The 26,474-nt window shown below is 40.6% G+C and overlaps 1 protein-coding gene across 1 annotated transcript in view; it reads right to left on the reverse strand.

Moving 5' to 3' along the window:
• The window catches only part of ACP3 (acid phosphatase 3), a 57,438-nt gene extending 33,642 nt beyond the window's left edge, over nucleotides 1-23,796 (reverse strand). Inside the window, exons 1-5 of the mRNA XM_008009118.3 lie at nucleotides 23,465-23,796; nucleotides 13,589-13,684; nucleotides 10,216-10,302; nucleotides 9,606-9,758; nucleotides 4,799-4,897 (exon numbers count right to left, since the gene is read on the reverse strand). Of these exons, the coding sequence (XP_008007309.2) occupies nucleotides 4,799-4,897; nucleotides 9,606-9,758; nucleotides 10,216-10,302; nucleotides 13,589-13,684; nucleotides 23,465-23,584 (555 nt within the window). The 5' untranslated portion in view covers nucleotides 23,585-23,796. The remainder of the gene's footprint in view (nucleotides 1-4,798; nucleotides 4,898-9,605; nucleotides 9,759-10,215; nucleotides 10,303-13,588; nucleotides 13,685-23,464) is intronic.
• Between the last annotated feature and the right edge of the window lie 2,678 nt (nucleotides 23,797-26,474).

A 26,474-nucleotide genomic window follows, 5' to 3' on the forward strand; every position in this document is an offset into this window, starting at 1 on the left:
CCAGAATGTCTCCAGACATTGCCAAATGTTCCTTGTGAGGCAAATGTGCCTCTGCTGAGAACCACTGTTCTTCACAGAAAAATGCACCAGTAATATTGGTTACGATAGTGCCATTCCAAAGAATTTTACAAACACGAATTGATTATTTCTTATTATTACATTTAAAATGTAGATAGATGCTGGCTCTCTGTCACATGTTCCTGGTGTGTGCTGGAATTGGATTGAAGTGCACTGCCTCAGATTATTTTTAGAAGTGAGTAAAGTATAACTCATGTGTAAATATGTCCCAGGTGAGAAAATAAAGCATATTTCAGGCCAAAGCATCCAGGAAAATGCAACAGAAATAGGACTTGGTCTTTGGCTGTACATATAAAACTTGGATGGAATGCAAATCTTTCACTAGGTTCTGAATGTTTCTTGAATTGTCGCAATAATGAGACCCAGTGTTCAGCTCTCTGATTGCTGAAATTGGCAGCCGTTTCTGGGAAGCCTTTTGGAAGATAGTCTGTCTGATGGATGAAATTTCTAGGGAACTACAATTTGCCAATATTAACCCTGACAGATTTTCATAAAATACATAGAAATTATTGTTAAAGAGCTCCTACTGCCATTTTCTCAAACATAAAAGCTCCAGGGCCAGATGACTATCATAGAGGAATTCTACCAAGCTTTTCAAGAGTAAATTATTCTAATGCTATTTTAACTGTTCTGGAGCATAGAAGATGAAAGAAAACTTTCAAAAACTTCTTATGAATTAAGTGTAACACGGATACTGACAAAGGTTGCCCCCAAAATAAAACTATTAGTTCAATGCAATATCAATGCAAAAGGTGTAAATAAAATAATAGGAAGTAATTCAATGTCACATAAAAGGAGATGGGTTTGATTTGAGAAATGTAAAGTCTGTTCAACACTGGTAAATCTATGAATGTAATCAATCATTGTAATTAATCCAAGGAGAAAAATAATTTGATTATATTTAAAAATGTTAATCATTCAGGAGATTAAACAACTAATATTGATTTTAAAAAATACACTCAAGAAAATATGAAAGGTGGATACTTCCTTAATTTGATAAAAATATGTCTATTTTAGTTTAAAAGCCTGTATGCTTATTAGGAAAACTCCTCTAAAATCAGAAATAAGACAAGCATACCCACTACCAACACTGCCCATAACATTACACTGTAAGTAGTGGCCAGTGCAAATAGGCAAAAGGAAGAAATCAGAGGTACACATTTTTGAAAACTGGAGATACTGTAAACCTGAAACAAACTTAACAAAAAATGTAAAGACATATATGGAGAAAACCCTAAAATAGTCTTTAAGATAAAACAAGTAGAAACATGTACCATATTCTTAGAAAGGAAGATTTGACAGTGAAAAGTTGCAAATTCTCCCTAAGTTAAATAAATTTAATATGATCCTAATGAAAATACTAAAAATTAAAAAAAATACTTTTGGAACTAGAGAAGCTGACTCTAAAGTTCACAAAGAAAATTAAAACATAGCCATGGAAACTCAGAAAAAGCAATGAGGGATGACTAGCCCTTTAGATATGAAAGCATATTATAAAGTCTTAATAATTAAAACCCAAGTTTTGGCTAATAAAAAATTAAACAGAATAAAAATTACATAAATAGGCCCCACACATATGGGAATTTTAATATATAATAGCTTAAATAAGTGGGGAAAAAATGAACTTTTCAATAAATAATGATGGGGCAATTAGATAATCTTCCAGGAAAAAACTTAAACAGGATATATACTTCATACCTCCTCACCAGTATGAACTATAAATGAATTCAATATATAAATGAGAAATGAAGCTAGAGTGGAATTAGAAGAAAGCATTGCAGACTTCCTTTATAACCTAGGAGTGGGGAAAGCTTTTCCAAACATGACTCAAAATATAGAAGCCATGCAAGAATACATCGATGCAGAACCTACATGGCAAGAACATGGTAAGCAGTTAATAGACAAACTTTTTTTAAAAAATGCCATTCATTATGTGTGATATTGTGAAATATATATTTGATCTTTTTTTTTTTTTTTTTTTTTGAGATAGAGTTTCACTCTTATTGCCCAGGCTGGAATGCAGTGGCACCATCTCGGCTCACTGCAACCTCTACCTCCTGGGTTCAAGTGATTCTCTTGCCTCAGCCTCTCGAGTAGCTGGGATTACAGGCGCCTGCCACCATGCCTGGCTAATTTTTTGTATTTTTAGTAGAGACAGGGGTTTCACTAAGTTGGCCAGGCTGGTCTCGAACTCCTGACCTCAGGTGATCCAACCACCTTGGCCTCCCAAAGTGTTGGGATTACAGGTGTGAGCCACTGTGCCCGGCCTTATATTTGGTCTTCATCTCCATTTTCTGCCATAGAACTTCTAAAATCCTTGGAGTCTCCAAAATATGTCTTTTTGCATGCTAATGATTGATTGATGGCTGGCAGTCCCTGGCCAGCTTTAGGATGGGGGCTGGTCACCTGAAAACCAAGGCCAGAATTAGAGCATTGGGACTTTTAGCCCTACTTCAGAACCTCTGGGGAGGGGAGGGAGTTAAAATTTAAGTTGATAGCCAACTGCCTATGGCTTAATCAATCATGCCTATGCAATGAAATCTACATAAAGAGCCCAAAAGGACAGGGTTCAGAGAGCCTTCAGACAGCTGAACACATAGAGGTTCCTGGAATGTGGTGGTCCTGAAAAAGGCAGGCAAGCTCCTTGACCTTTTCCTTGTATCTTTTGTAATATCCTTTGTAATAACTGGTAACTGTGTTTCCCTGAGTTCTGTGAGCTGCCCCTGCAAACTGATCAAACCCAAAGAGGAAGTCTTGGGAACCCCAACTTAAAGCCAGTCTGTCAGAAGTTTGGAGGTCTGGACTTTCATCTATGTCTGAGGTGGCGGGTTGGGGGCGGCCAGTTTTGGGGCCCGATCCCTCAACCTGTAGGATCTGATGCTATCTCCAGATAGATGGTGTCAGAACTGAATTGGAGGCCACCCAGCTGGTGTCCACTACAGAACAGGTGGCCTGTTCGTGGGGAGAGACCCCCCGTATTTGGTCACAGAAGTCTTCTGTCTGTGTTGATTGATGTTGTCAAGCGAGAAAAACAGGAAAAAGCACGTTGAGTGTGTTTTTTTCACACACGAAATATCACAGACAGAAATGTTAAAATATATAGAAAAAAGCTTCTAAAAACTTATAATAAAAGGAAAATCAATCATCCAAAAGAAAAATAGTCAAGGGATATTGATATAAAAGGAAATACAAATGGCATTTAACTGATGAGAACACACGGACACACAGAGGGGAACAACACACACTGGGGCCTCTCGGAGAGTGAAGGATGGGAGGAGGGAAAGGGTCAGGAAAAATAACCAATGGGTACTGGGCTTTATACCTGGGTGATGAAATAATCTGTAGCAACAAACCCCATGACACACATTTACCTGTGTAACAAACCTGCACTTGTACCCCTGAACTTAAAATAAAAGTTAAAAGAGAAATACAACCCCAAAAAACAAACCGAAACATGGCATTTAACTAGATGAAGATGCCCAAACTCACTCATCACAAAAAAAAAGTACTACAGCACGATGTTGTACAGTAGTTATAATAGTGAGCTTCCTTGTCTTATTCCTAATTTTAGAGGGGATGGATGCTTCTAGTGATATCATTTTCCACTTACCAGATTTGCAAATATCCTCAGAGTGGTTTACATACTGTTGGCAAAGTTGTGGAGAAATAAGCACTTGCATGCAGTGCCGACAGAAGTAGAAAGTAGTAAAACCTCTTTGGAGGGCAAACTAATAATATCTCAAATTAACCCAGAATGTCTACTTCCAGGATATTATCCCACAGGTATTCTTGTGAAACTATTTAGATGCACAAGATACTTACACATGCTGTTTGTAAAAATGCAAGATTGAAAAATGATCCATATCAATAGGGGCTGGTTAAATAAATTATGGCATAAATATAAATATTACACATTTGTTTAAAAAAAGGAAAAGAAAGAAAAGGAGGAAACTCTTTACATACAGATATAGAAATATTTCTAATATATTTTGTTAAATGGAAAAAAAAAACCAAACCGAGGTGCCCAGCCCTGTGAATAGTATACCATTTTCGTATAACAAGAGGAGAAACTATCAGAATATATTTTTATGTTTGTAAATGCATAAGGAAATTGGAAGACTGCATGAAATATTACATAAAATACATAAAAGACTGCATAAAATTAATACACAAAAGACTACTAGGAAATAATGCTAGTGGTTACCTGTGGGGTCATGAAGACTTCCACTGTATTCCTTTTTAGATTTTCTAATTTTTGGACAGCATGAATGTATTACTCATTCAAAAGATTATTTTAAAAAGTACACAGCATTATATCTACCTTTTGTATTGTGCTGAAAATGGGTATTTTGCAAAATAGAAACATAGAAACAAAAAAGGACTATCCTTTGTATATGAAGACAATAATCCCAGCCCCTCAGCCTGAATAAGGAAGGTAATTTTAGACTTGTATTTATTCTCATCCAGCCATTTACTCACACCTGGTTCCTCCTAAGGCCATGAGTAAAGGGTTCAAAAGGACTGGCTTGTCTATCAGCTTGTGACTCCCGTACAGGGAAGGGAAGCAGGAGTGATGACCCCCCTCGTTAAATATTCTAACCCATTGCTATAGCCAGCCACTGACAGATGCATTCGTCCCATCTTTTTAAGAAGCCAAAGCTTCATCTTGTGTCTTGGCCCTCACACTCAAGTACACTACTAAACAAAACCAGCTTTTAACCTTATAAGGGTGCAGCCTCTTCTGGAATTCCTCTGATGTCAAAGTCTCACTCCCAAGTTCTTGAAAACGAGGGCAGTTCCTGAAAGGCAGGTATAGCAACTGAGGATAAGAGAAAAATCATAAAACCGTTATGAGTCAGAAGAACTTTGCTAAATATGCTGCAGCAATATTTTAAGCCTCATTAGGTCCAAAGCAACCTTAATAAAAGATTCAAATGTGTTTTGAGCCGAGTGGAAATTCCAAAATTGGGGAGAAAGAATCAAATGATCTACAGGTCTTGAAATAGTAGGATATGTATTCAGAAATGAAAATTCTTTTTTTTCTTTCATAAACTTGCCGTGATATAACTGTGCTGTTGGTAAATATTTACACTTCTTGATCTTCCATGTGAACTACTGTTATCTTGCTTCCTCCCCAATCCGTTTCATTTCTTGCACTAGGTGCACATCTGTACACACACACACACACACACACACCCCAACACGTGTACGTATGGAGAAACGAATTTGATTCTGGAAAAAATCGTAAGTCAATTAATCACTCATTGACTTCAGTTTTTGCAAATTTGCAGACTGTTAAAATAAGAGAACATATTAAATACTTAGAAAAATATACTTCAAAAACCTGTTGTGAGGACAAAGTGATCTTCCTAAGATTAATTAAAATTTGACAGCGTTTTGTAATTTTAACTATAACCCACAGGTTTGTGGCTCCCAAGTTTATTTTGTTGCCCTTACTTTCCATCTGTGACTAGTCCTGTATTTCTAGCCCTTGATAGAAATAACTAATTTGGATGTTTCTCTTTTTCCTCAAATTTAACATGTACAAGGCTAAACTTGTACATGTTACAAGGGCCTTCTTGCTGTCCCTGAAGGCACAGGCTTGGGATCTCTGCATAAAATTGTTCCCTGCCTTGAACACTCCCCAACTGACTTCTACTCCTCTTCTAGCCATCCTTCCGCGGCCTCTATCATATTAAAATGAATTCCTCTAGGAACTGCACTGCCCTGTTTTCCTATTACTGTCCCTTGTCACTCCTCTCCAGCAATGCTGTGGGCCTTCTTGCTGTCCCGGAAGGCACTGGCTTAGGAGCTCTGCATAAAACTTTCCTGCCTTGAACACTCCCCAATTGACTTCTACCCCTCTTCCAGCCATCCTGCGCCAGTCTCTATCATATTGACCACCTATTTCATTTCTTTCCAGGAACTCATCGCCATTGGACATTATTTTATTTACTTCTTTATCATCTATTTTCTATAAAATATAAACTTGATGAGAGCAAGGATCGTGTCTGTTCACTGCTGCAATGTCGATGCCCAGCACAGGGCTTGGCATATTAGTAGCTACTCAGAAAACATTTATTTTAAAAGTTGCTTCCTGTCCATCATTTCTGATTCTGTGTGTCACCTTGTCTTACCTTGCTTCTCTTCCTCTAACATCTTTTACCATCTCATTTCAGGCCTTATTTCGTAATTCCCAAATTGCTTCATAGTTATTCTCTGGGGCTCCAGTGTCTTTTCCTTCCAAGCTATTGTCAGGCAAGTGCCCACAAGTACCACTCATCACATGTGCATAATACTGAAGAATGTATACAGGTTTCTTTTAGGTCCATTGCTTTAGTCTAAATTTGCATGCATGGCTTTCAAATTTTTCCACAGGAGAAATTAAATTGTTGAGAGAAAAAGCACAAGACTGTTCATTAAAAGGCCTTGATTTTAATTAATTACTTTCTGGATGTTAGTTTTTTTTCATCCACAAATTGAGTCAGGCTGAAAATAAACAGAATAATCACCGAGACATCTGTCCAGAATTTTGCAGTTTACAGTGTATTTTCCATTTTTGAACTAATTTGACTTTCATAAATCCCTAAGAAGAAGTTAGGTGGGTGCTATTTTCTCATTTTACAGAAAGGAAACTGAGATTTACGGAGGTTACTCAAGGTCATATATCTGAAGTGGTTGTTGGCTCTCAGACGTAGGTTTTCCAACTTCAAATCCAGCCCTTCTTCTCAAGATTCCTCCTGGCTATTAAATTTGGATTATCTAATCTGTGTCCAATATAATCAATTTTATTTTCATTCTCTTTCTAAAAATGAACTCTGGGCACAGAAGAACTGGGATTCTACATATTTACTCACGGTCATGTTTTTGTGCTGCTGCCTTCCTCTTCTTCCTCCCTCTCCTCTGAGTTCTGGTTCAAGTTCTCACTCTTTTTTGAAGACCTGAATGACTGCCCTGTGGTAGCTGCACATATGTCTCATTCTCTGACTTCACCCAGCATATGTGGTTTGTACTTGAAATTATTGCCCGCCATCTTATAATGTCTTCTACACATTTCACACATGCTAATTTGCTTTCATCAGACAAATTATACATTAGAAAAACTGGGCCTCCTATTTCTCTACAGCATTCAGCACAGCTAATTGCTGGGAATAAGCTAGTGTTGATTGGTTTCATTAGACTTCTTAGTTGATATGAGATAATTGTTTTGACCTTAGTGAATCAGATAGATGGAAGCCATAGGTAGATAATGTTCCTTGCTTCCCTCTTTCTCTCCCTCACTTTTCCTGTTTCTTTCCTCCTCTTCTACTGGCACCTGCATTCTCTTTTTGTGTAATTTAATTACTATCATTCAGGATTAATGGTTAAATAGCTGCTGTGTTCTACATTTTGCTAAATTTTGGTGCTGCTATCCAGTCTTTTTATTTTTATTTTTATTTTTGAGATGGAGTTTCACTCTTGTTGCCCAAGCTGGAGTGCAATGGTGCAATCTCGGCTCACTGCAACCTCCGCCTCCCAGGTTCAAGTGATTCTCCTGCCTCAGCCTCTGGAGTAGCTGGGATTACAGGCATGCACCACCATGCCCAGCTAATATTTGTACTTTTAGTAGAAACAGGGTTTCACCATGTTAGCCAGGCTGGTCTCAAACTGGTGATCTGCCCACCTCGGCCTCCCAAAGTGCTAGGATTACAGGCATGAGCCACCGCACCCGACCCCCAGTCTTTATCTCTGCAGAAAAGGCTGCTAAAAGTGATTAGTTTTCTTTTCAGAATAAAATATTCACAAATGCTTAAGAATACTGGTAATCGGCCGGGCGCGGTGGCTCAAGCCTGTAATCCCAGCACTTTGGGAGGCCGAGACGGGCGGATCACGAGGTCAGGAGATCGAGACCATCCTGGCTAACACAGTGAAACCCCGTCTCTACTAAAAACACACACACACACACAAAAACTAGCCGGGCGAGGTGGCGGGCGCCTGTAGTCCCCGCTACTCGGGAGGCTGAGGCAGGAGAATGGCGTAAACCCGGGAGGCGGAGCTTGCAGTGAGCTGAGATCCGGCCACTGCACTCCAGCCCGGGCGACAGAGCAAGACTCCGTCTCAAAAAAAAAAAAAAAAAAAAAAAGAATACTGGTAATCATAATACTTCCCTCCTGATTCTGTGAAGGGAAAGAGATATAAATAAATCATCCTGTCTTTTCAAGAAACAGCAGAAAAATGGTTGGAGTAGATTTACCTCCAGTGACTTTCTACACAGCATTTGGGAAAAATCCTTAAGTCCCTAGATGCAGCAATTAAGTCAAATTTCTAGGGGTGCTGGCAGGGCAAAGAGGATAGTAACCTACCCCAGAGGTCACTGGGCAAAAGTCTGGGTCCAGCAGTCAGGCTAAGCTTCAGTCATAAAGAGTTGAGATGGTCATGCCTATGATGGGACTGCAGGGAAATTATGAAGGGATTCTTTGTCCAAAACTCTTTCCTGCATATAGCCTTAAGTTCCACACGTGGAAGACTAGTTAGATTTATCTGTTACTACTTTAAAAATACCAATTCCTCTGAAAAGGTTAAAGAGTGCTTGGTCGGTCCCACCTTGTGTAAATACGTTCGAGAGTTTCTCTCAAACAGCCCCATTCAGGCAGCTTGGTTTACAGTACTGGTTCTCAAACTTGGCTCCCCACCAGAATCATCGAGGGAGATTATTTTTTAAAAACTGATGCCTAGGTCCACTCTCAGACATTCCAATTTCTTATGGAGAGTGCCCTGGGCATCAGGATTTAAAAAAGAAAAAAACCCACATGATTCTAATATGCAGCTAAGTCTAAGAATCACGATTTTATAGGGAAGAAAATTGCTCTGGAATGAAATAGGCCGAGTTTTAATCCCAGAGTGATGCTTGCCAGCAGTGTGGCTTTGGACCAATTTGTTTGTTATTTAACCTCTCCAAGCACTTATTTCCCTTACTATAAAAGGAGAACAAGAATATTATCCATTCAGAGTTGTTATGAAAGGTAACATGATGATGCCTATAAAATGTCAGGCAATAATTATGTACTCAAATCTTTCTTTTTTGTCTACCTAGGAATGTGGGTTTTCATGAGCAGAGGAGTGTTTGGCAGCATAGAGATCTCTGGATAATCTGGAGAGAGGAGAAACCTGTGTGGGACACCAAAAGCCTGGGAATTAAAGGCAGAACACTGGGAGACTCCTCTCTCTCTCTCTCTCTCTCTCTCTCTCTGTGTGTGTGTGTGTGTGTGTGTGTGTGTGAGAGAGAGACAATGAGGGGGCAAATTGCCAAGAGTTGCAAGAGTGGCAAAACAATGTGGATCATACAGATCCAAAGATAAATTTGGTTCCTACTCTCTGTTAGCTAGGGTTTTCCATGTCCTAAATTGTCCTTTGTATCTTTATTTAAGAAAGAATTAAAACTGCACAGTTCAAGGAGTATCCAGACTCCCAAATCCACAACTACTGAGTAGCCTGCCTTCCTCATTCTAGGTCCATCTGAAATCTCCTGGTTTTCCCAGTATACTGACCTGATCTTCAGAAAGAGGAACTGTGTGCACTGGGATGGGCTGCCAGAGTAGATTAGGATTCCAGATGCTGGCACCCTCTGGGGGAAACAGGGCTGCCAGGTTTGTCATAGCACTCATCAAAGTACGGTCAACGTCTGTGCTTCGAATGTAAACCTAGAGTAGGAAAATCAAAGCAGAAGCGAACGTAAAGGGAACATGAGGTTTTCTTCTGCAGAGCTGCCAAGGTATTAGAGAAAGGACAGGACACCCACAGTGAAATGTTACAGGCATTGTGCTATCATCAGAATCTTAATACTTGTTAAGGAATGAGCAATATTGTGATCATGGTACAAAGCAACCTTGTTGGTCAATAGTTGAATTGACAAATGAGTTCAATTAAGCAGTGGCTACTTGTCAAGCCAAAGTATTTATTCAGGTGTTCATAAAATCTTGAAATTACTCACATTCCAAAATTTCTAGGAACAAAAAGTTGCATAGAGAGGAATATGTTTATAAACAAGATTTCTGACTTGTATAAGTCCCTTAGGAATCAGGCAAACACTTTTATATATGCAGAATTATTTTAATTCTTTCAAAGATCAAAGTTCCCACTCTTGGCTCCCCAACTTGCCTGTTCATGTTTATAGGACTCATTCAAGAATGTTCTATATCTCTTTCTTATATACTCTCCAAGTTCATAATGCTGCTCCATGCCCAGCTATGGGAAAAAAATAAAAGCAAAAATTAATGGAAGTAAGTTCTATGAATCACACTATCATGAACATTTGTTGATTTTTTTTTTCATTTTATGTGTAGAATGAACAATGGTATGGTTTAATAGTTCCACAATAATGACACATATTTAAATGAAAACAAAAGAGCTGGAATCTTTACAGTTCCCTGACTCCATGAGAAAACTCACTTATCTTCATTAGCACTTAACATAGAGAACTTGCACACAGTAAGTGCTTAGTTGATAGTTGGGTGATTGATCTGATTTAAGTAAGTTCATCTCTGGTGTAGTGGGATCCTTGTTGGTAGAGCATTCAAAGAGACCCACTTGGTGGGGATTTCGTGGAAGAAGTTCAACCATCTGATGAGATTAGACTTGATGAATCTGAAAGTCTCTTTCAGCTTCTGTGTGCAATGGTTTACTATCTGCCCAGTTTATTAATTCCTGGTTCATAACAAAATTAGAACATGTTACTCTAAGTGTGGTCTGTATTGGCTTCACTTGAGAGCATTATAGAAATCAAATTCTTGGGCCCCACCCTTGACCTACTGAACCAGAACCTTTTGGGAGTGGAGCTCAAGAATCTTTTGTAACAAGCTTCTGATGGACAGTAATCACTGAGACGGACTGCATTAGTTCAGTGGTCCACAACCATTACTGTGCATCAGAAACAAAATTATCCAGCAGTGCATGTTGAAATGCAGATTCCTCAGCATCTCCATCAGATATTCCAGCTCATTAGGTCCTGAGTGGGGCCCTGACATCTGCATTTTAACAAGTGATTCAGATGCAGATAGTAGAGCACCATGCTTTGGAAATGCAGCATTCAAGTTTGTCTTTAATCCAGAGCCTTACTAGAGCTTTGGGAGCCAGAGAGGAGGTTGTCACTATGGCTGCTGCTTGGTCCCACTTGTCATTTGCTTGTCACTCTTGTCATTTGCTTGACCACCACTATAATCACCTCCCATCTAGGATGGGGATGAGGTGGGAAAGGAATAATATACCATGACCTGAGTGGTGGAGAAGCAGGGACTTTAGGTCTAATTGTGTTCTTACAGCTGACTTTTTAAATACTCATCTGTATAAAGCAGTGATTTTCACACCTTAGCACACACAGAATCACCTGGAGGACTCAATAAAACACAGATTTCTGGGCTTTAATTCCAAAGTTTATGGTTCACTGGGTGTGGGGTGAAGCCAGAGAATTTACATTACTGAGAAGTTCCCACGTGATGGTGATGCTGCTGGTCCAGGGGCCACACTTTAAAAACCACTAATCTAGACAGCCATAATCTTATGATTATGCAGATTAAAAGTACCTAGACAAAACAGATTAAAAGTACCTAGACACTGATCTAGACAGTCATTATCTTATGATTATGCAGAATAAAAGTACCTAGACAAGGCTGGATGTGATGGCTCATGCCTGAAATTCTAGCACTTTGGGAGGCCAAGGCGGGTGGATTGCCTGAGCTCAGGAGTTTGAGACCAGACTGGGCAACATGACGAAATGCCATCTTTACTAAAAATACAAAAAATTAGCCAGGCGTGGTGGTGCTCTCCTGTAGTTCCAGCTACTTGGGAGGCTGAGGCATGAGAATTGCTTGAATCCGGGAGGCAGAGCCTGCAGTGAGCTGAGATTGAGCCACTGCACTCCATCCTGCAGGGACAGAGTGAGACTCCATCTCAAAAAAAAAAAAAAAAAAAAAAAAAAAAAAGGGTACCTAGACAAGGGTAGGAATCTGAGCCCTAGAACCTTGTCACTTCAAACGTGGTCCATGTACTCGTGCCATTGTCCTTGGGAGTACGTTAGACATGCAGAATGGCAGGTCCCACATCAGACCTGCTGAATTAGAATCTGCATTTTGACAAGATTCCCAAATGATTCATTTGCAATGGAAGCTTGAGAAATACTCCCCTAATAGAATCTGATGGGCAATCAAGGTTCTTCAGAAGAAGAATTCAAATCCTGCAGCCTAGAAGAATCTTTTGGTCTTAATGGGAAAACATAGCAACATAACAGGAGTCTCTACAGAGCCATAGGTATTAAGAAGCAAATCTGAATTTTTGTAGCCTCTCTTTCATTCAAAGGGACAGAAGGTATGTAGGCTGTGGTGAGAAGAGCTCTGACCTGGGAGACAGAAGATGCTGGTCTCAAATAGCCTGTCTGAGTTTTCTCCTGTATGAAATATAGTCAGGGCAGTAATTCTCAGCCTTGGCTACACATTAGAGTAAACTGACCACCAAGGAGTTTCTAAGAATCCCAATGCCCAGGACACATACTAGACCAATTAAATAAGAACCTCCCAGGCAGACATCAATATGTTTTTTAAATCTCTGTGGATAATCCCAATGTTGTGGCAGGATTAAGACCCATTAGTTTTGGAGACATTCTACTCTAAAGATTCTGTGACATTTTCTTAATTAATATATTTAAACAGGTTAGGACAGAAGCAGTGCACCTGGCCTTGTAGCTCCAAACAGAAGAGTCATCCAATCTTACAAGCAAAGGGAATAGGGCTTTGGAACAGTGACTAAAGATGGCTTTGCTCCCCAGTTCACCTTCTCCTTAGATGCTCTTCAGAAAGTAGGGCTCCCTGTGTTTAACTGACCAGTTATAAGGAAGGTCGAATCCCAATATATCCAGCTGACCAGAAATCATGTTCTGATATCAGCACTTTGGGAAATCATGTTTCCCAATGCTGTGGATTTAGTTTATTGATTACAAGACTATTTTTCACTTTCTCATGGGAAGCCTAAGAAATTCAAAGCCTGGCTTATAATTACCACTTGGCTGTCTTCAGCATTTCTAAGCTCATATAGTCTTTGTTCCTGTACATCTCTTACATTTAAATAAAGTCAGAAGGGTAAAAAATATCAAAACAGACAATTCTATATACATTTCCCCTTGAGACGCATCAAGAATCTTTTTTTTTTTTTTTTTTTTTTTTTTTTGAGATGGAGTTTACTCTCATTGCTCAGGCTGGAGTGCAATGGTGCAATCTCGGCTCACTGCAACCTCCGCCTCCCAGGTTCAAGAGATTCTCCTGCCTCAGCCTCCTGAGTAGCTGGGATTACAGGTGCCCACCACCATGCCTGGCTAATTTTTGTATTTTTGGTGGAGAGAGGGATTCACCATGTTGGCCAGGCTGGTCTCGAACTCCTGACCTCAGGTGATCCGCCTGCCTCGGCCTCCCAAAGTGCTGGGATTACAAGTGTGAGCCACCACACTCGGCCTCATCAACAATCTTTAGCAAAAAGTCCAACCAACCTGGGTGAGTTGGCCAAATCCTTGTGGCCATGAGGATTCCTTTATGGGGTCAGTGGGAAAGGTGTCAATGGGACTTCGGTCTCCATGCCGAAACACCTGAAAATAGATGTGAGAGAGTGATGTTATAAACGTCACTTAGGTGTTTTGCTTCTGCTCATTATAATAGATTTTTTTTCCCCCCAAATCATTGATTTTCAACTTTGGCTTCCCATTGTAATCACCTAATGAGTTTTAAAAGATTCTGAGGACTGGCTTTCAACCTTAGTGATTTTTATTTAATTAGTCTGGGATGTGGCCAGGACATCAGGATTTAAAAAATCTCCCTGGGTAAATCTCTAGTTAAGAATCACCATTCTAAGCTCACTCTTTCACTGTGTTTCAGGTAATGTAAGAATCAAGATGATCAGCCATTAGAAGGCAGGTGACACACAATGGAAATCAGTTTGTACATAAGATAGGACAGAAAGGAACACAAAGCTTACAAGAGTACTTTACTGCAGACAAACTCTGATGAGAAGTATTCTTCTCTTAATGATTACAGTAATAGTGGTATAATTTTTTTTTTTTTTTTTTGAGACTGAGTCTTGTTCTGTCGCCCAGGCTGGAGTGCAGTGGCGAATCCCAGGTTCAAGCAATTCTCCCGCCTCAGCCGCCTGAGTAGCTGGGACTACAGGCACGTGCCACCATGCCCAGCTAATTTTTGTATTTTTAGTAGAGACAGAGTTTCACCATGTTGGCTAGGCTGGTCTCAAACTCCTGACTTCAGGTGATCCACTCGCCTTGGCTTTCCAAAGTGCTGGGATGACAGGCATGAGCCACCGCACCCAGCCAGTGTAACTTTTTTTTTTTTTTGAGACTGAGTCTCGCTCTGTCGCCCAGGCTGGAGTGGAGTGGCACCACCTCGGCTCACTGCAGACTCCACCTTCCGGTTTCAAGTGATTCTCCTGCCTCAGCTTCTGGAGAAGCTGGGATTACGGGTGTACGCCACCACGCCCAGCTAATTTTTGTATTTTTAGTAGAGACGGGGTTTCACCATGTTGGCCAGGCTGGTCTTGAATTCCTGACCTAGTGATCTGCCCGCCTTGGCCTCCCAAAGTGCTGGGATTACAGGCATGAGCCACCACACTTGGCAACATTTCATATATAATAAAAATAATAGATTTTTAATACCACATATAATTTGTGACCATTTTGAGCCAATGATTTGTTCATTTTTTGAAGATGAGGAGTAAAAGATTGCAGGTGGGGAGGTTAGGAAAGCTAATTCTCAATACTTTCATAACATACTTCTGTATTTGTACCCATGTCATGCTATTGTGATTGCACATTTCTCTTTGGGAAGAATAGTCTGGACTTTTGAAATATTGGTGCTTTGATTCTAATATGCTTTCTCAGTAGAATATCAAACCAAACACAAAGCTATCTTGTGAGCAAAATATAGGGAAAGAAAACACTGAAGAACTACAAGATGAAGTCTACACTGATATCAGCAAATATTTTTAATATAGAGATGGCTGCATAACACTTTGATTTATCTGAGATTACCTGTACCTGTACTTATACTACCTGGCTAAAACGTTCCATTGGAAAGTAAGCCAAGAACCTGCTCTTTTGAAATTCTGTAAAACAGAATTCAACAGACATTAAATAAGAAAACAGTCTCAGACTTTGGTCATTTTTGAGAAGGAATTACAAGAAAGTGGGAGATGCTTGGTTTGTGTCTCTAGTATCTGAAGAAAACAGATCTTTTGGCCCCTTAAATCAGTAAGAAATTAAAACTTCAGTAGAACAGTCTACAGAAACAGGGGCAATGATGCAATAAATGTGAAGCAATCATTTTGGTCAGGTGAGAAATTACTTTCATGAATGATCCCCTGAAGGCAGGAAGGACAGCTGCATATTTTTTGTGAGCACCTGCAGTTACTAGTCTCAGGGGTGACTTGATCATGATCAGAAATGATTACGGTTAATCATTGATGCCTCTTTCCACAATTGAAGTACATTTTAGAGTTTTCATATCCCAGGTAAATGTGTCTTTGAATAACTAAAGTTGTTACATGGTTTCAATCAATTACAAACCCCACACTGTTTTAGTTTCTAGGGCTTCTCAACCTCAGCATTGTTGACATTTTGGGCTAGATAATTCTTTGTTGTGGGGGTTGTCCTGTGCATTGTAGACTGTCTAGCAGCATCCCTAGCCTTTATCCACCAGATACCAGTAACATTTCCCAGTTGTGACAATTGAAAAGGTCACATTTTCTGCCATAGGACCAGAAAATCACCCCAAGTTGAGAGCCCCTGAGTGAGCCAAAGAGAAGTCAGATGAGAGACATTGTAATAAAATAATTTACAATGCTTCCCACCAACCTATAACCACAACGGTAACTCCTTAACATTTGTTGAACACTCACTTTGTCCTGGAAACCGTGCTAAGTGGTTCTTACAGATTTAATCTTCTCATCAGTTCCACAAAGCAGTTACTATTATTATTTCCATTTCGCAGATGAGGAAGTTTAGCTTAGTTAAGTGACCTGTCTAAACTCACACAGCATATAAGAAGTAGTAGGGTTGATATTCAAACACAGGCTGTGCCTCCAACACCAGAATACTTAACCACCTGTGAGAGGTTCATTTCTCTATAATCTCACTCCTCAGAGCCCCACCAGCTAAATCTGAATGGTCTGGAGTCTAACGCTTCTTTATTAACTCAATATACTCTTTTCCTCTAGGATTGGAAGGGGGGTGTGTGTGTGTGTGTGTCTGTGTATGTGTGTGTATGTGTTTTGTATCAGAAGAAACCAAAACCTTGATACGGAAACTACCCCGAAGGCACTGTGAACTACGTATATGATTGAAAGAATAGAACTGAGGTTATGCAACTAAATGGTAGAATGGCCTGAGAGAGAAAAACAAGTGTGGTCACTGTAGCAGAGTGTTTTAAAGAGCAGAGAACTGGAACATAATCCTGAGACTTGGGCAAGCTTTCTCACTCTGTCCCATAGTTTAGAAATAATTGTACTCCCCTACATTTCAGTGGGTTTTAAGTGTTTCCGAGGTAGTTGCTCAAACATGCTGTGAACTCTTTGGAAGGGATGTCCTAGAGAAACACTTAATAAACCATTCTCCACCTCCAGGGCTGGACATCAAAATGTGTGCACACACCCCTCCCCTAGCCAAATGTGAAGCTGGTATTCCTTGAGCTTTTGGAGTTTCAGAATTCAGCTGGAGTTCTTGGACTATGTGAAGACATTCTTTTAAATCTGTGGTAGAGGCCGGGCGTGGTGGCTCAAGCCTGTAATCCCAGCACTTTGGGAGGCCGAGACAGGCGGATCATGAGGTCAGGAGATCGAGACCATCCTGGCTAATACGGTGAAACCCCGTCTCTACTAAAAAATACAAAAAACTAGCCAGGCGAGGTGGCGGGTGCCTGTAGCCCCCGCTACTCGGGGGGCTGAGGCAGGAGAATGGCGTAAACCTGGGAGGTAGAGCTTGCAGTGAGCTGAGATCCGGCCACTGCACTCCAGCCTGGGCGACAGAGTGAGACTCCGTCTCAAAAAAAAAAAAAAAAATGTGGTAGAGCAATCTTCTTAACTGCTGCTTTACCAATTATTACCTCTGTTCTCAGTCCAGCAATCATACTCTGTGAAATCCTTTAAAAACCTAAAAATACTTTACCAGCAATTAGCATTATTTGCAGTAGTAGTGGTAATTGTAATAGAAAGACATCCAAGATAATAGCAATTCCTGGCCGGGCACAGTGGCTCACGCCTGTAATCCCAGCACTTTGGGAGGCTGAGGCAGGCGGATCATGAGGTCAGGAGATCAAGACCAGCCTGGCCAACATGGTGAAACCCCATCTCTACTAAAAATACAAAAATTAGCTGGGCATGGTGGTGTGTGCCTGTAGTCCCAGCTACTCAGGAGGCTGAGGCAGGAGAATCACTTGAACCCGGGAGGCAGAGGTTGCAGTAAGCCGAGATCACGCCACTGCACTCAAGCCTGGCAACAGAGTGAGACTCTGTCTCAAACAAATAAAATAAAATAAAATAATAAAATAAAATAAAAATAACAAAACAATAATTCCTTACATTTGCACAACCCTCCATAGTTTGTAGAATTTTGCCCTGCTACCTCTTTTAAGTATTACATCCCCTTGTGAGAACAGGTTGGCACTATTGCTGCACTGAGCAAGTAAGAAAACTATATGATCAAAGAGATCGTGTAGCTGTCCAGATCTCCTAATTCTCATGATAGTTGACCCACTGTTTCCCCACCACACCACAATCACTTCACCCTTTTAAATCATAGATAACTGTTTTTAAAAGGACTTTTGGTTTGGTGCCCCCATGAATGACCCTGCTCCATTGATTCTGCTAAACAAATCTGGCCGTGGTTTAGGGTGTGGAGAACCTCGTGAGTACAGTTGAGGCTATATCCAGTCCCACTCTCCCTGCAGCAGTCACATGTTCTTTTATAAGATGTCAATCAGAAGTCACTTAATTGCTTAGAACCCTCTAATGTCCTTTCATTGTATTAAACATTCTCTTGTGGAAAGTGTAAAGATATACAAAAGTGGAATTTTGTTTGTTTGTTTTTGAGATGGAGTCTCCCTGTTGTTGCCCAGGCTGGAGTGCAGGCTGGCATGATCTCGGCTCACTGCAACCTCTGCCTCCCAGGTTCACACGATTCTCCTGCCTCACCCTCCCAAGCAGCTGGGATTACAGGCACCTGTCACCACGCCCGGCTAATTTTTGTATTTTTAGTAGAGACAGCGTTTCGCCATGTTGGCCAGGCTTGTCTCAAACTCCTAACCTCAGGTGATCCACCCGCCTTGGCCTCCCAAAGTACTGGGATTACAGGCATGAGCCACTGTGCCCGGCCTAAAAGTGGAGATTTTTACCATGAATCCACCACTGGCTCCAACAATTATCAACTTATATGTGACTAGTCTTGTTTCTTTTACATCCTCATCACTCTTAGACATTATATCATGTTCTATTGCTCTTTGCATAAATTAAAAGTCCTTACAAGGGCTTACAAGATCTTACCTAATCTGGCCCCTACCCACCTTGATATTGTCACCTTGATGTCCTCAGCTTACCCACATGGGCCCTCCTGCTGTTACATCCAATGTATTAAATTTGCTCAAGCTTCAGTGCCTTTGCTCTTGATGTCCTATCTGCTTTGAATGTCTCAAGTCTGCTTCTTCTCTCAGCATACATACCACTCACCAGTTTGAGGTCTGTCCTGAAAATTTGACCTTTACAGAGAGACATCCCTTGACCATCATTATAATTCTTTCTCAATCTCTATCTTATCTCACTGTTTTATTTCAAATAAATATTCCTGATATTTTCTTATTTTTTATTTTTACTAAAATTAAAAAAAATCTGGCTTCCTCCCTCTCCCAGTAAACTCCTTGAAAGCAGAATCCTTGCTGTCACAAGCACTGCTATAACCCCAAAACAGTGTCTGGAACATAGTAACATGCAAAAAAGGCCTGTTTTGATGGATAGGTGCATCTTGCATTGGGTATAGTTCTTCCAGGTACATTATGGATTTGTTTCCAGTCTTCTCATTTCATGAGGGTTTTAGATTGTCATCCTTATTTATCAGCAAGGTGTGCTATGTGTGCTTTTTCCCCCCCTTTCTTTCATCTTCTTGTCTTTCCCCTCTGTCTTAGCCCATTTTCTGTTGCTCTAACAGAATACCTGAGACTGGGAAATTTATAAAGGAAAGAGGTTTATTTTGCTCACAATTCTAGAAGTTGGGAAGTCCAAGATCAGGCAGCAGCATCTGGTCAGCTTCTGGTGAGGGCCTTGTGCTGTGTCATAACATGGCAGAAGGCATGACAGGACAAGAAGGGGCACACTGAGAGCCAAACTGGTTTTTATAATAGACTCACTGACATGATAACTCACCCACTTATGTAATAACCTATTAATCCATTAATCTGTTAATCCATTAATCCATCAGGAGAGTAGAGGGCTCATGGCCCTATCACCTCTTAAAGGCGCCACCTCTTAATGCTGTTACATTGGGATTAAGTTTCAACATGAGTTTTGGAGGGGACAAACATTCAAATTGTAGCCGTCTCTATTAATTTGTGCCTTTGTTTCTAGAACAGTGAGTCTGCTTCTAGACTGGATTGAAGTCTTATAAACTATCATGTTCTCCTTTCAGGTTTGAAATTCGAGACACATCATAAAACTTTGGGATGATTCTAGAAGTCCTAAAAGGAACCTTATCTCCTGACATTAAATTATTCTTCTTATTTTATTAGGGTATACTCCAAGTTGTGAAAATCTCTTGATGCGCAAAGATAACTATGAGTAGAAGCCTATTTTATTTTCTTCTTTTAGGACCTAAGAAATAAATCCATTGGTAAAGAAAATTAAAATAAAGTCGTTTGGGCAGAAATAATTGAGTAATGTAAATGAGTGTCATTTCAGAGGTTAGAAGGAAAGCTGGCTGACCATGAAAGGAATCAGCATGAGAATATGTTCTGTGCTCCCCGTGAAAAAATCAGGACAAGACTAATAAGACTTTGATCCAGAGACCGGGACGAACACAGAGGCCTGCAAAAAAGGGCAGCTGTAAAAACTGTGCATTATGTTATGTAGGAGATGTATGATATATCAGATGTATGATATATCTGGGTTTTCAGTTGGTTAGACCTGGGTTCAAACTCCTGCTTTGTCAAGGTCCTGCTGGGCGACCTTGGGAAATGATTTAACTTCACATTCCGCATGCCTCAATTTCCCTTTGTGTAAAACACAAAAAGCATTATTTCTCATCCAGGAGCATCATGAAAATTAAATGTGTAATATATTGAAAGCCATCAGTATAATACCGAGCACACAGGATGCATTTGATATATGGGATTTATTATCATATTTGTTATAATTATTTTTGTTATTATATTATTCAGACATTTTGCTTAGCTACCACATATATTTTTTTTCCTGCTGGCAATAATTTGCAGCAGATAGAGCAAATAAGCACTGCCTATTGAGCAATGGGAAACAGCACTCTCTTTCAAGACATACCTCTGTTAATTTCTAATCATCTCTCCCTATTTTTATTTCCTTGGCTGAGAGGAATAATTAATTATTCTTTTGGATTTAGGACACTTAGAAGCACCCACAGGAATTACCTGGTTGGCCGAAATGTCTTGGCCAAAAGAACCCTGAAAATTTGTGAAATTCATTGGCATAAAACTGGGGAGAAACTCATGTAAGCAAACTGAACTGAGCTGGCTCAGTACCAACTCTCAGCGCATGGTGCTGTTCCTGGCAAAGGTCTTTGAAAAACCTGTGTTCTCCAGACAGCTTGGCTGTTCCTTGGCTGTAGTGATTAGGAGCCATACAGCAAGGGAGAGAGATTGTATGTAAGGCTGTTTGTGAACTGAGGCAGGAGACCTGATTTTCGCTTTTCAGTGGAGAGTTTTTTCTGATCCTTATTATTATTATTATCATTTCCTTTTTGGCAGAGATGAGGTCTTACTATGTTAACCAGGCTGGTCTTGAACTCCTGGCCTCAAGCAATCCTCCTGTTTCGGTTTTCCAAAGTGCTGGGATTACAGGTGTGAGTTGCTGCACCCAGCCTCTGGTACATCTTTTTATAAGCCAACCCAAGAGACAGGGTTTTTCCCTGTTGTCCAGGCTGGAGTGCAATGGTGTGATAGCTCAATATGGCCTCACACTCCCATGCTCAAGTGATCCTCTAGCCTCACCTTCCCTAGTAGCTCGGAGGTCCTTCATGTCTATAATGTGGAAGTTACCCATTCCAGTGTATAGATTATGTGCTTAGAATTTGGAGGCTACCTCCATCAAGAATATCATATTATTCCAGGCGCAGTTGCTCACGCCTGTAATCCCAGCCCTTTGGGAGGCCGAGGCGGGTGGATCACCTGAGGTCAAGAGTTCAAGACCAGCCTAGCCAACATGGTGAAACCCTGTCTTTACTAAAAATACAAAAATTAGCCAGGCATGGTGGCGCGCACCTGTAACCCCAGCTACTCAGAAGGCTGAGACTGGAGAATCACCAGGAGGCGGAGGTTGCAGTGAGCTGAGATCACGCCATTGCACTCCAGCCTGGGCGACAGAGTAAGACTCCGTCTCAAAAAAAAAAAAAAAGAAAAGAAAAGAAAAACAGAAACACCAAGAATATTATATTACTTGATTAAGTATTCTGCATGAAGAAAGTCAACCATGAAGAATGAGAAGAGTGTATACCTTGTAACTCATCATCCCTTTCTTTGTAAAACAGCAGTGAAATGAGATGGAATTTTTCTGTTTTGGATCAGCTGAACTTGTGGGTTTTCTCTGAGTTAGGGGAGAGAGGTTGCTTTAAAGTGACATTTTTCTATTTCTGGATGAAATAATATGATGCATGAAATAACTTTAAAAACTCAAGTGGGTGTGTGTGGGAAATGAGTGGGTATGTAGATGAAATAAGATTGCATGGGTGATAGTTTTTGAAGCTGGTTGATGTGTACATCCAGATTCACCATACTCACTATTCTTTCCATATAAAGTTAAAAATGTCAGTTCTCTCAGTGTTTTCTACAGGACATTGGGGAAAAAAAGAGGGAGGTGAATGCCGTAATCAAAATTTCAAAAACACAGTTTGGAAAACGCCAGATCTTTTCCTTAAAAGCCACAGTGCGTATTAGCATGTTAAAGACTGAGGATTATTGCATTAAAGAGACCTTTTAAACACAGTTTAACCCAGTTCTAGTCCCAAAGCTAACTTGACTATTGAAACTGATTTTTTCCCCATCCACACCTGTTAACAACTTGTCAGACTAGCATTTCATGGGACACAGGCGCTTCAGTTAGTCTGAAAACAAGAGCCAAGGACAGTTTCCTCCTCTTTCTGCCAAGAACAGCTTTTCAGAATTGAGGAAGATTTATTTTTCTGGGATCACAGAGGAAAAGCAAGGGAACCACCTGCTGATTCAGAGTCAAGCTAATCCAGCAAACCTTACAGGGGGATCTCAGACTAGCTCCGTGAGTACACTTGACAGAAAGAAAATTTACTACTTATCAGCCCACTTTCACTATCTCAAATAAAAAAATGTAGGAAGAGAAAGAAAACGAGAGAGGAAAGACAAGAAGCAGCTTAGAGGCAGAGAAAGAGTGAAACAGAAGGAAAAAAAGATACAGAAACAGAAAATCAGACTCTTAGGTAACATGATGAATCTCCTTCACTTTGCAAACCCTCTTTCCATCTATTTTCAAACAATGTCAACAGTATATTTTCTTTTCCTGACGTTATGCATCAGCCACCCCCCACCTTTTTTCATTACTGGTCACATGTACCAGTGATTTTAATCGTCAACTAAATCTATATATCAGAAAGTCATCCTAAAATTCCAAATTTAGATTCACTTTTATGCTTCAAGGCTGTTTACAAATATTTGTTCTAATATCCTGATAAACAAAGGTGAAAGGACTACTTAATTCAGAAAGTGACTGTTTTTTGGCTTGCAAACAAATAATCATTAAATCGAATGAAGCCAGTTCTTGGTACATAAACAGCGCCAGCTGTGGCTTCTTCTGGACTGGTGTGGCTGTCAAAAGGAATCTGAATTCAAGGCAGTTGTAAAGTAAGTAAATAAATAACATCAGCAAAAGCAAATAAAAAGCAACCCCTAAAAAACCAGCGACCAAAAAAATCTACCTTTTTGTTAAGACATGTTAGGTCTTCATTAAGAGGAACTTACAAAACTTGATGATTCACTTTCTGAGTTTGAGCAGAGCCTGGTCTCTGGGAAACAATCCAAGGGTAAGATGAAACCTGACGCTTGCCTTATCAGACTCTGCTGGGAACACAGTTTTAAGGAAAAAGCAGTGAGAAAAGTCTACTTACCAAAGTCACAAACTTCAACTCCTTGGCTAGTACACCTCGGTCTAGCCAGAAAAAAAGCAGAAACAAGAAGCCAAGGCTAAGGCTTGCTGCCCTGGCCACGAGGAGGGGTGCAGCTCTCATGTTGACGAGAGCTGTTTCTGGCAGGAGTTAGGAGGAACTGCCACCACTTCAAAAGCCTGTAGAGGGGAAGCTGTTTAATTAAGGGATTGAAAGGAAGGAGGAGCCACACTCATAAATAGTAAAGTTTCCAGGAAGCGTAGGGCAGGTTTGGTATGTAAATAATGTCATATAATTTTTGAGCTGAGAGAGATCACAGTTTCCCCATTTAAGTTAGGACACCAAGGTCAAGAGTGGGGAAAGCTGTTGATCAAGGTCACAGAGCATGTTAGTACACATTTCTATTCTTGTTTTCAGTTTACTTTTATCTTATTATTATTATTTTTTTGGATGGAGTTTTGCTCTGTCACCCAGGCTGGAGTGCAATGGCACGATCTTGGCTCACTGCAAACCCCACCTCCCAGGTTCAAGCAATTCTCCCGCCTCAGCCTCCTGAGTAGCTGGGATTACAGGCATGCGCCACCGCACCCGGCTAATTTTTGTATTTTTAGTAGAGACAGGGTTTCACCATGTTGGTTAGGCTGGTCTCGAACTCTTGACCTTGTGATCCACCTGCCTCAGCCTCCCAAAGTGCTGAGATTACAGGCGTGAGCCACTTGTGCCCTGCCAGTTTACTTTTATCTTTTCTTTAGATAGGGTATGATACAGCGTTGGCTTTGTAGCTGCCATTGGGAAAGGGATCTACCCTGGCTTTAGAAACCTTAAACCAGTGATTCTTAATCTGTTGGGAGTCCAAAGTTGTAGGACTGAAATCTGGAAGGAAATACAGGTATTGACATATTTGAGGCCTATTTCCATGCCAAACATGGCTACTTTTTCAAAAACTCTCATGTAGCCTATAGAGGTATTTTTAAATTAAAGAAGAAAAGTTAAGAGCAAGTTTATTTTGAAAAATTTTAGGCTGGGCGTGGTGGCTCACGTCTGTAATCCCAGCACTTTGGGAGGCCGAGGTGGGCAGATCACTTGAGGTCAGGAGTTCAAGACCAGCCTGGCCAGCATGGTGAAACCCCATCTCTACTAAAAATACAAAAAAAAATTAGCCGGGCGTGGTGGCACATGCCTGTAGTCCCAGCTACCTGGGAGACTGAGGCAGGAGAATCACTTGAACCCAGGAGGTGAAGGTTGCAGTAAGCCGAGATTGTGCCACTGCACTCCAGCTTGGGCTATAGAGCAAGACTCCATCTCAAAACGAAACAAACAAACAAAAACAACAACAACAACAAAAAAGAAAAATTTTAGTCACACCTTAAGACAAATTGGACATTACCCGTGGTATCTCAAAATTAGGATTGGAGGTCCCTTTCCAAACCTGACAGAGTTTTTTAAGAAAACAAAAAGCCCAAACCTATAATTCTATATTATTAGTCATCAACTTTGGCCAGAAGCCTTACATTTTGAGTGAGTTACACCCTTGCCTCTCCAGCTATGATCTCATTGGGGACACTACAAAATGCAATCCAGACTGATGGAATTTGCTTTCCATTTTCCCCAACCTGTCAGTTCCATCATGGGCTAAAACAATACAAACTTGAGGTGCACATTGAGATTTTGCAAGATTTAGGGGCAGAGCTGCCTGTCATGACATTCCTATCCTAATGGCAGAGGGAGAACAACGGTTTACCCACAACCCATTTCCTGGTACATTGCGCTTACCTGTGGCAGGAGGAGTGTGTTCTTATGTGATCATAGGATGCCCTGGAATGTGGTATATGGGAGAGCTGTTGCTTCTTCTGGTAGTAGGTAACATGTGCAAATAGGCTGGGCACGGTGGCTCACGCCTGTAATTCCAGCACTTTGGGAAGCTGAGGTGGGCAGATCACTTGAGGTCAGGAGTTTGAGACCAGTCTAGCCAATGTGGTGAAACCCCGAATCTACTAAAAATACAAAAATTAGCCAGGCTTGGTGGTGGGCACCTGTAATCCCAGCTACCTGGGAGGCTGGGGCAAGAGAATCACTTGAACTCGGGAGGCTGAGGTTGCAGTGAGCTGAGATCACACCACTGCACTCCAGCCTGGGCAATAGAGTGAGACTCTGTCTCAAAAAAAAAAAAAAAAAAAAAAAAATGTGAGAATAATAAATGCTTGTGTGATTAGGATTAGACATTCAAGCGAATTTGCAGCCTTCTCTTTGCCATCACATTCTCCACCTGCCAGTCCACACTGTCCATTTTAATGGGTAAGATTTTGAGGAAATGGGTGCAAGAAAAAGGAAATAAAAATTGGAAGGTTTTCCAGTCCAGGGCATACATTAAGTTGATACATTAATCCCTGCTGTGTGCACCAGGCAATCTGAGAAAGGAAGCTCCAGCACCTACATACCATTCACAGGCAAAGTTCTGAACCACATTTCTTAAATTGTGCCAGATGTCTGATTCTGTTGAATGCCTTATTTTCTCAGCTATCTACCTGGGTCCTTGTTCTGTCTCCTTCCTTGTCTCACCCTTGGACTGGTGCTTGGAAGTATTTCAGCAATAGCCTTAGACGTTCCTGATAATGGCTGATTCTCTAATCTACCTATACCATGTTACACTGGTTGGATAAACCCTCTTTCTGACCTAGACCCTAATTTTTTCTGTGGTACTGCCTCTGGGTTCCTTTTAGCTTTTCAAGTGACAATGGCAACAACAACCAAGTTTTCTTTGAAAACCAGAAAAAGGCTGCTTGAATTGAATACATCTCAACTCAAACTTAATCCAAGTTGAATTAAATGGTTTATACTTCTATCTCAATCATCACCCTCACTTCCACTTTGATCATTGAGTTATAAGAGGAGGAGAAGTATTCAAAGTCATAAATGTAGAGTCTTGAAAAACCTGAACACCATGAAACGGAGTGTAAAAGATCCTCAACTCAGATGAAACCTGTTTTAGAATGTTCTGTGGCCCCTTGAACTT

Source organism: Chlorocebus sabaeus, chromosome 15 (genome assembly GCF_047675955.1).
Source record: "Chlorocebus sabaeus isolate Y175 chromosome 15, mChlSab1.0.hap1, whole genome shotgun sequence".
Classification (NCBI taxonomy): Eukaryota; Metazoa; Chordata; class Mammalia; order Primates; family Cercopithecidae; genus Chlorocebus; species Chlorocebus sabaeus.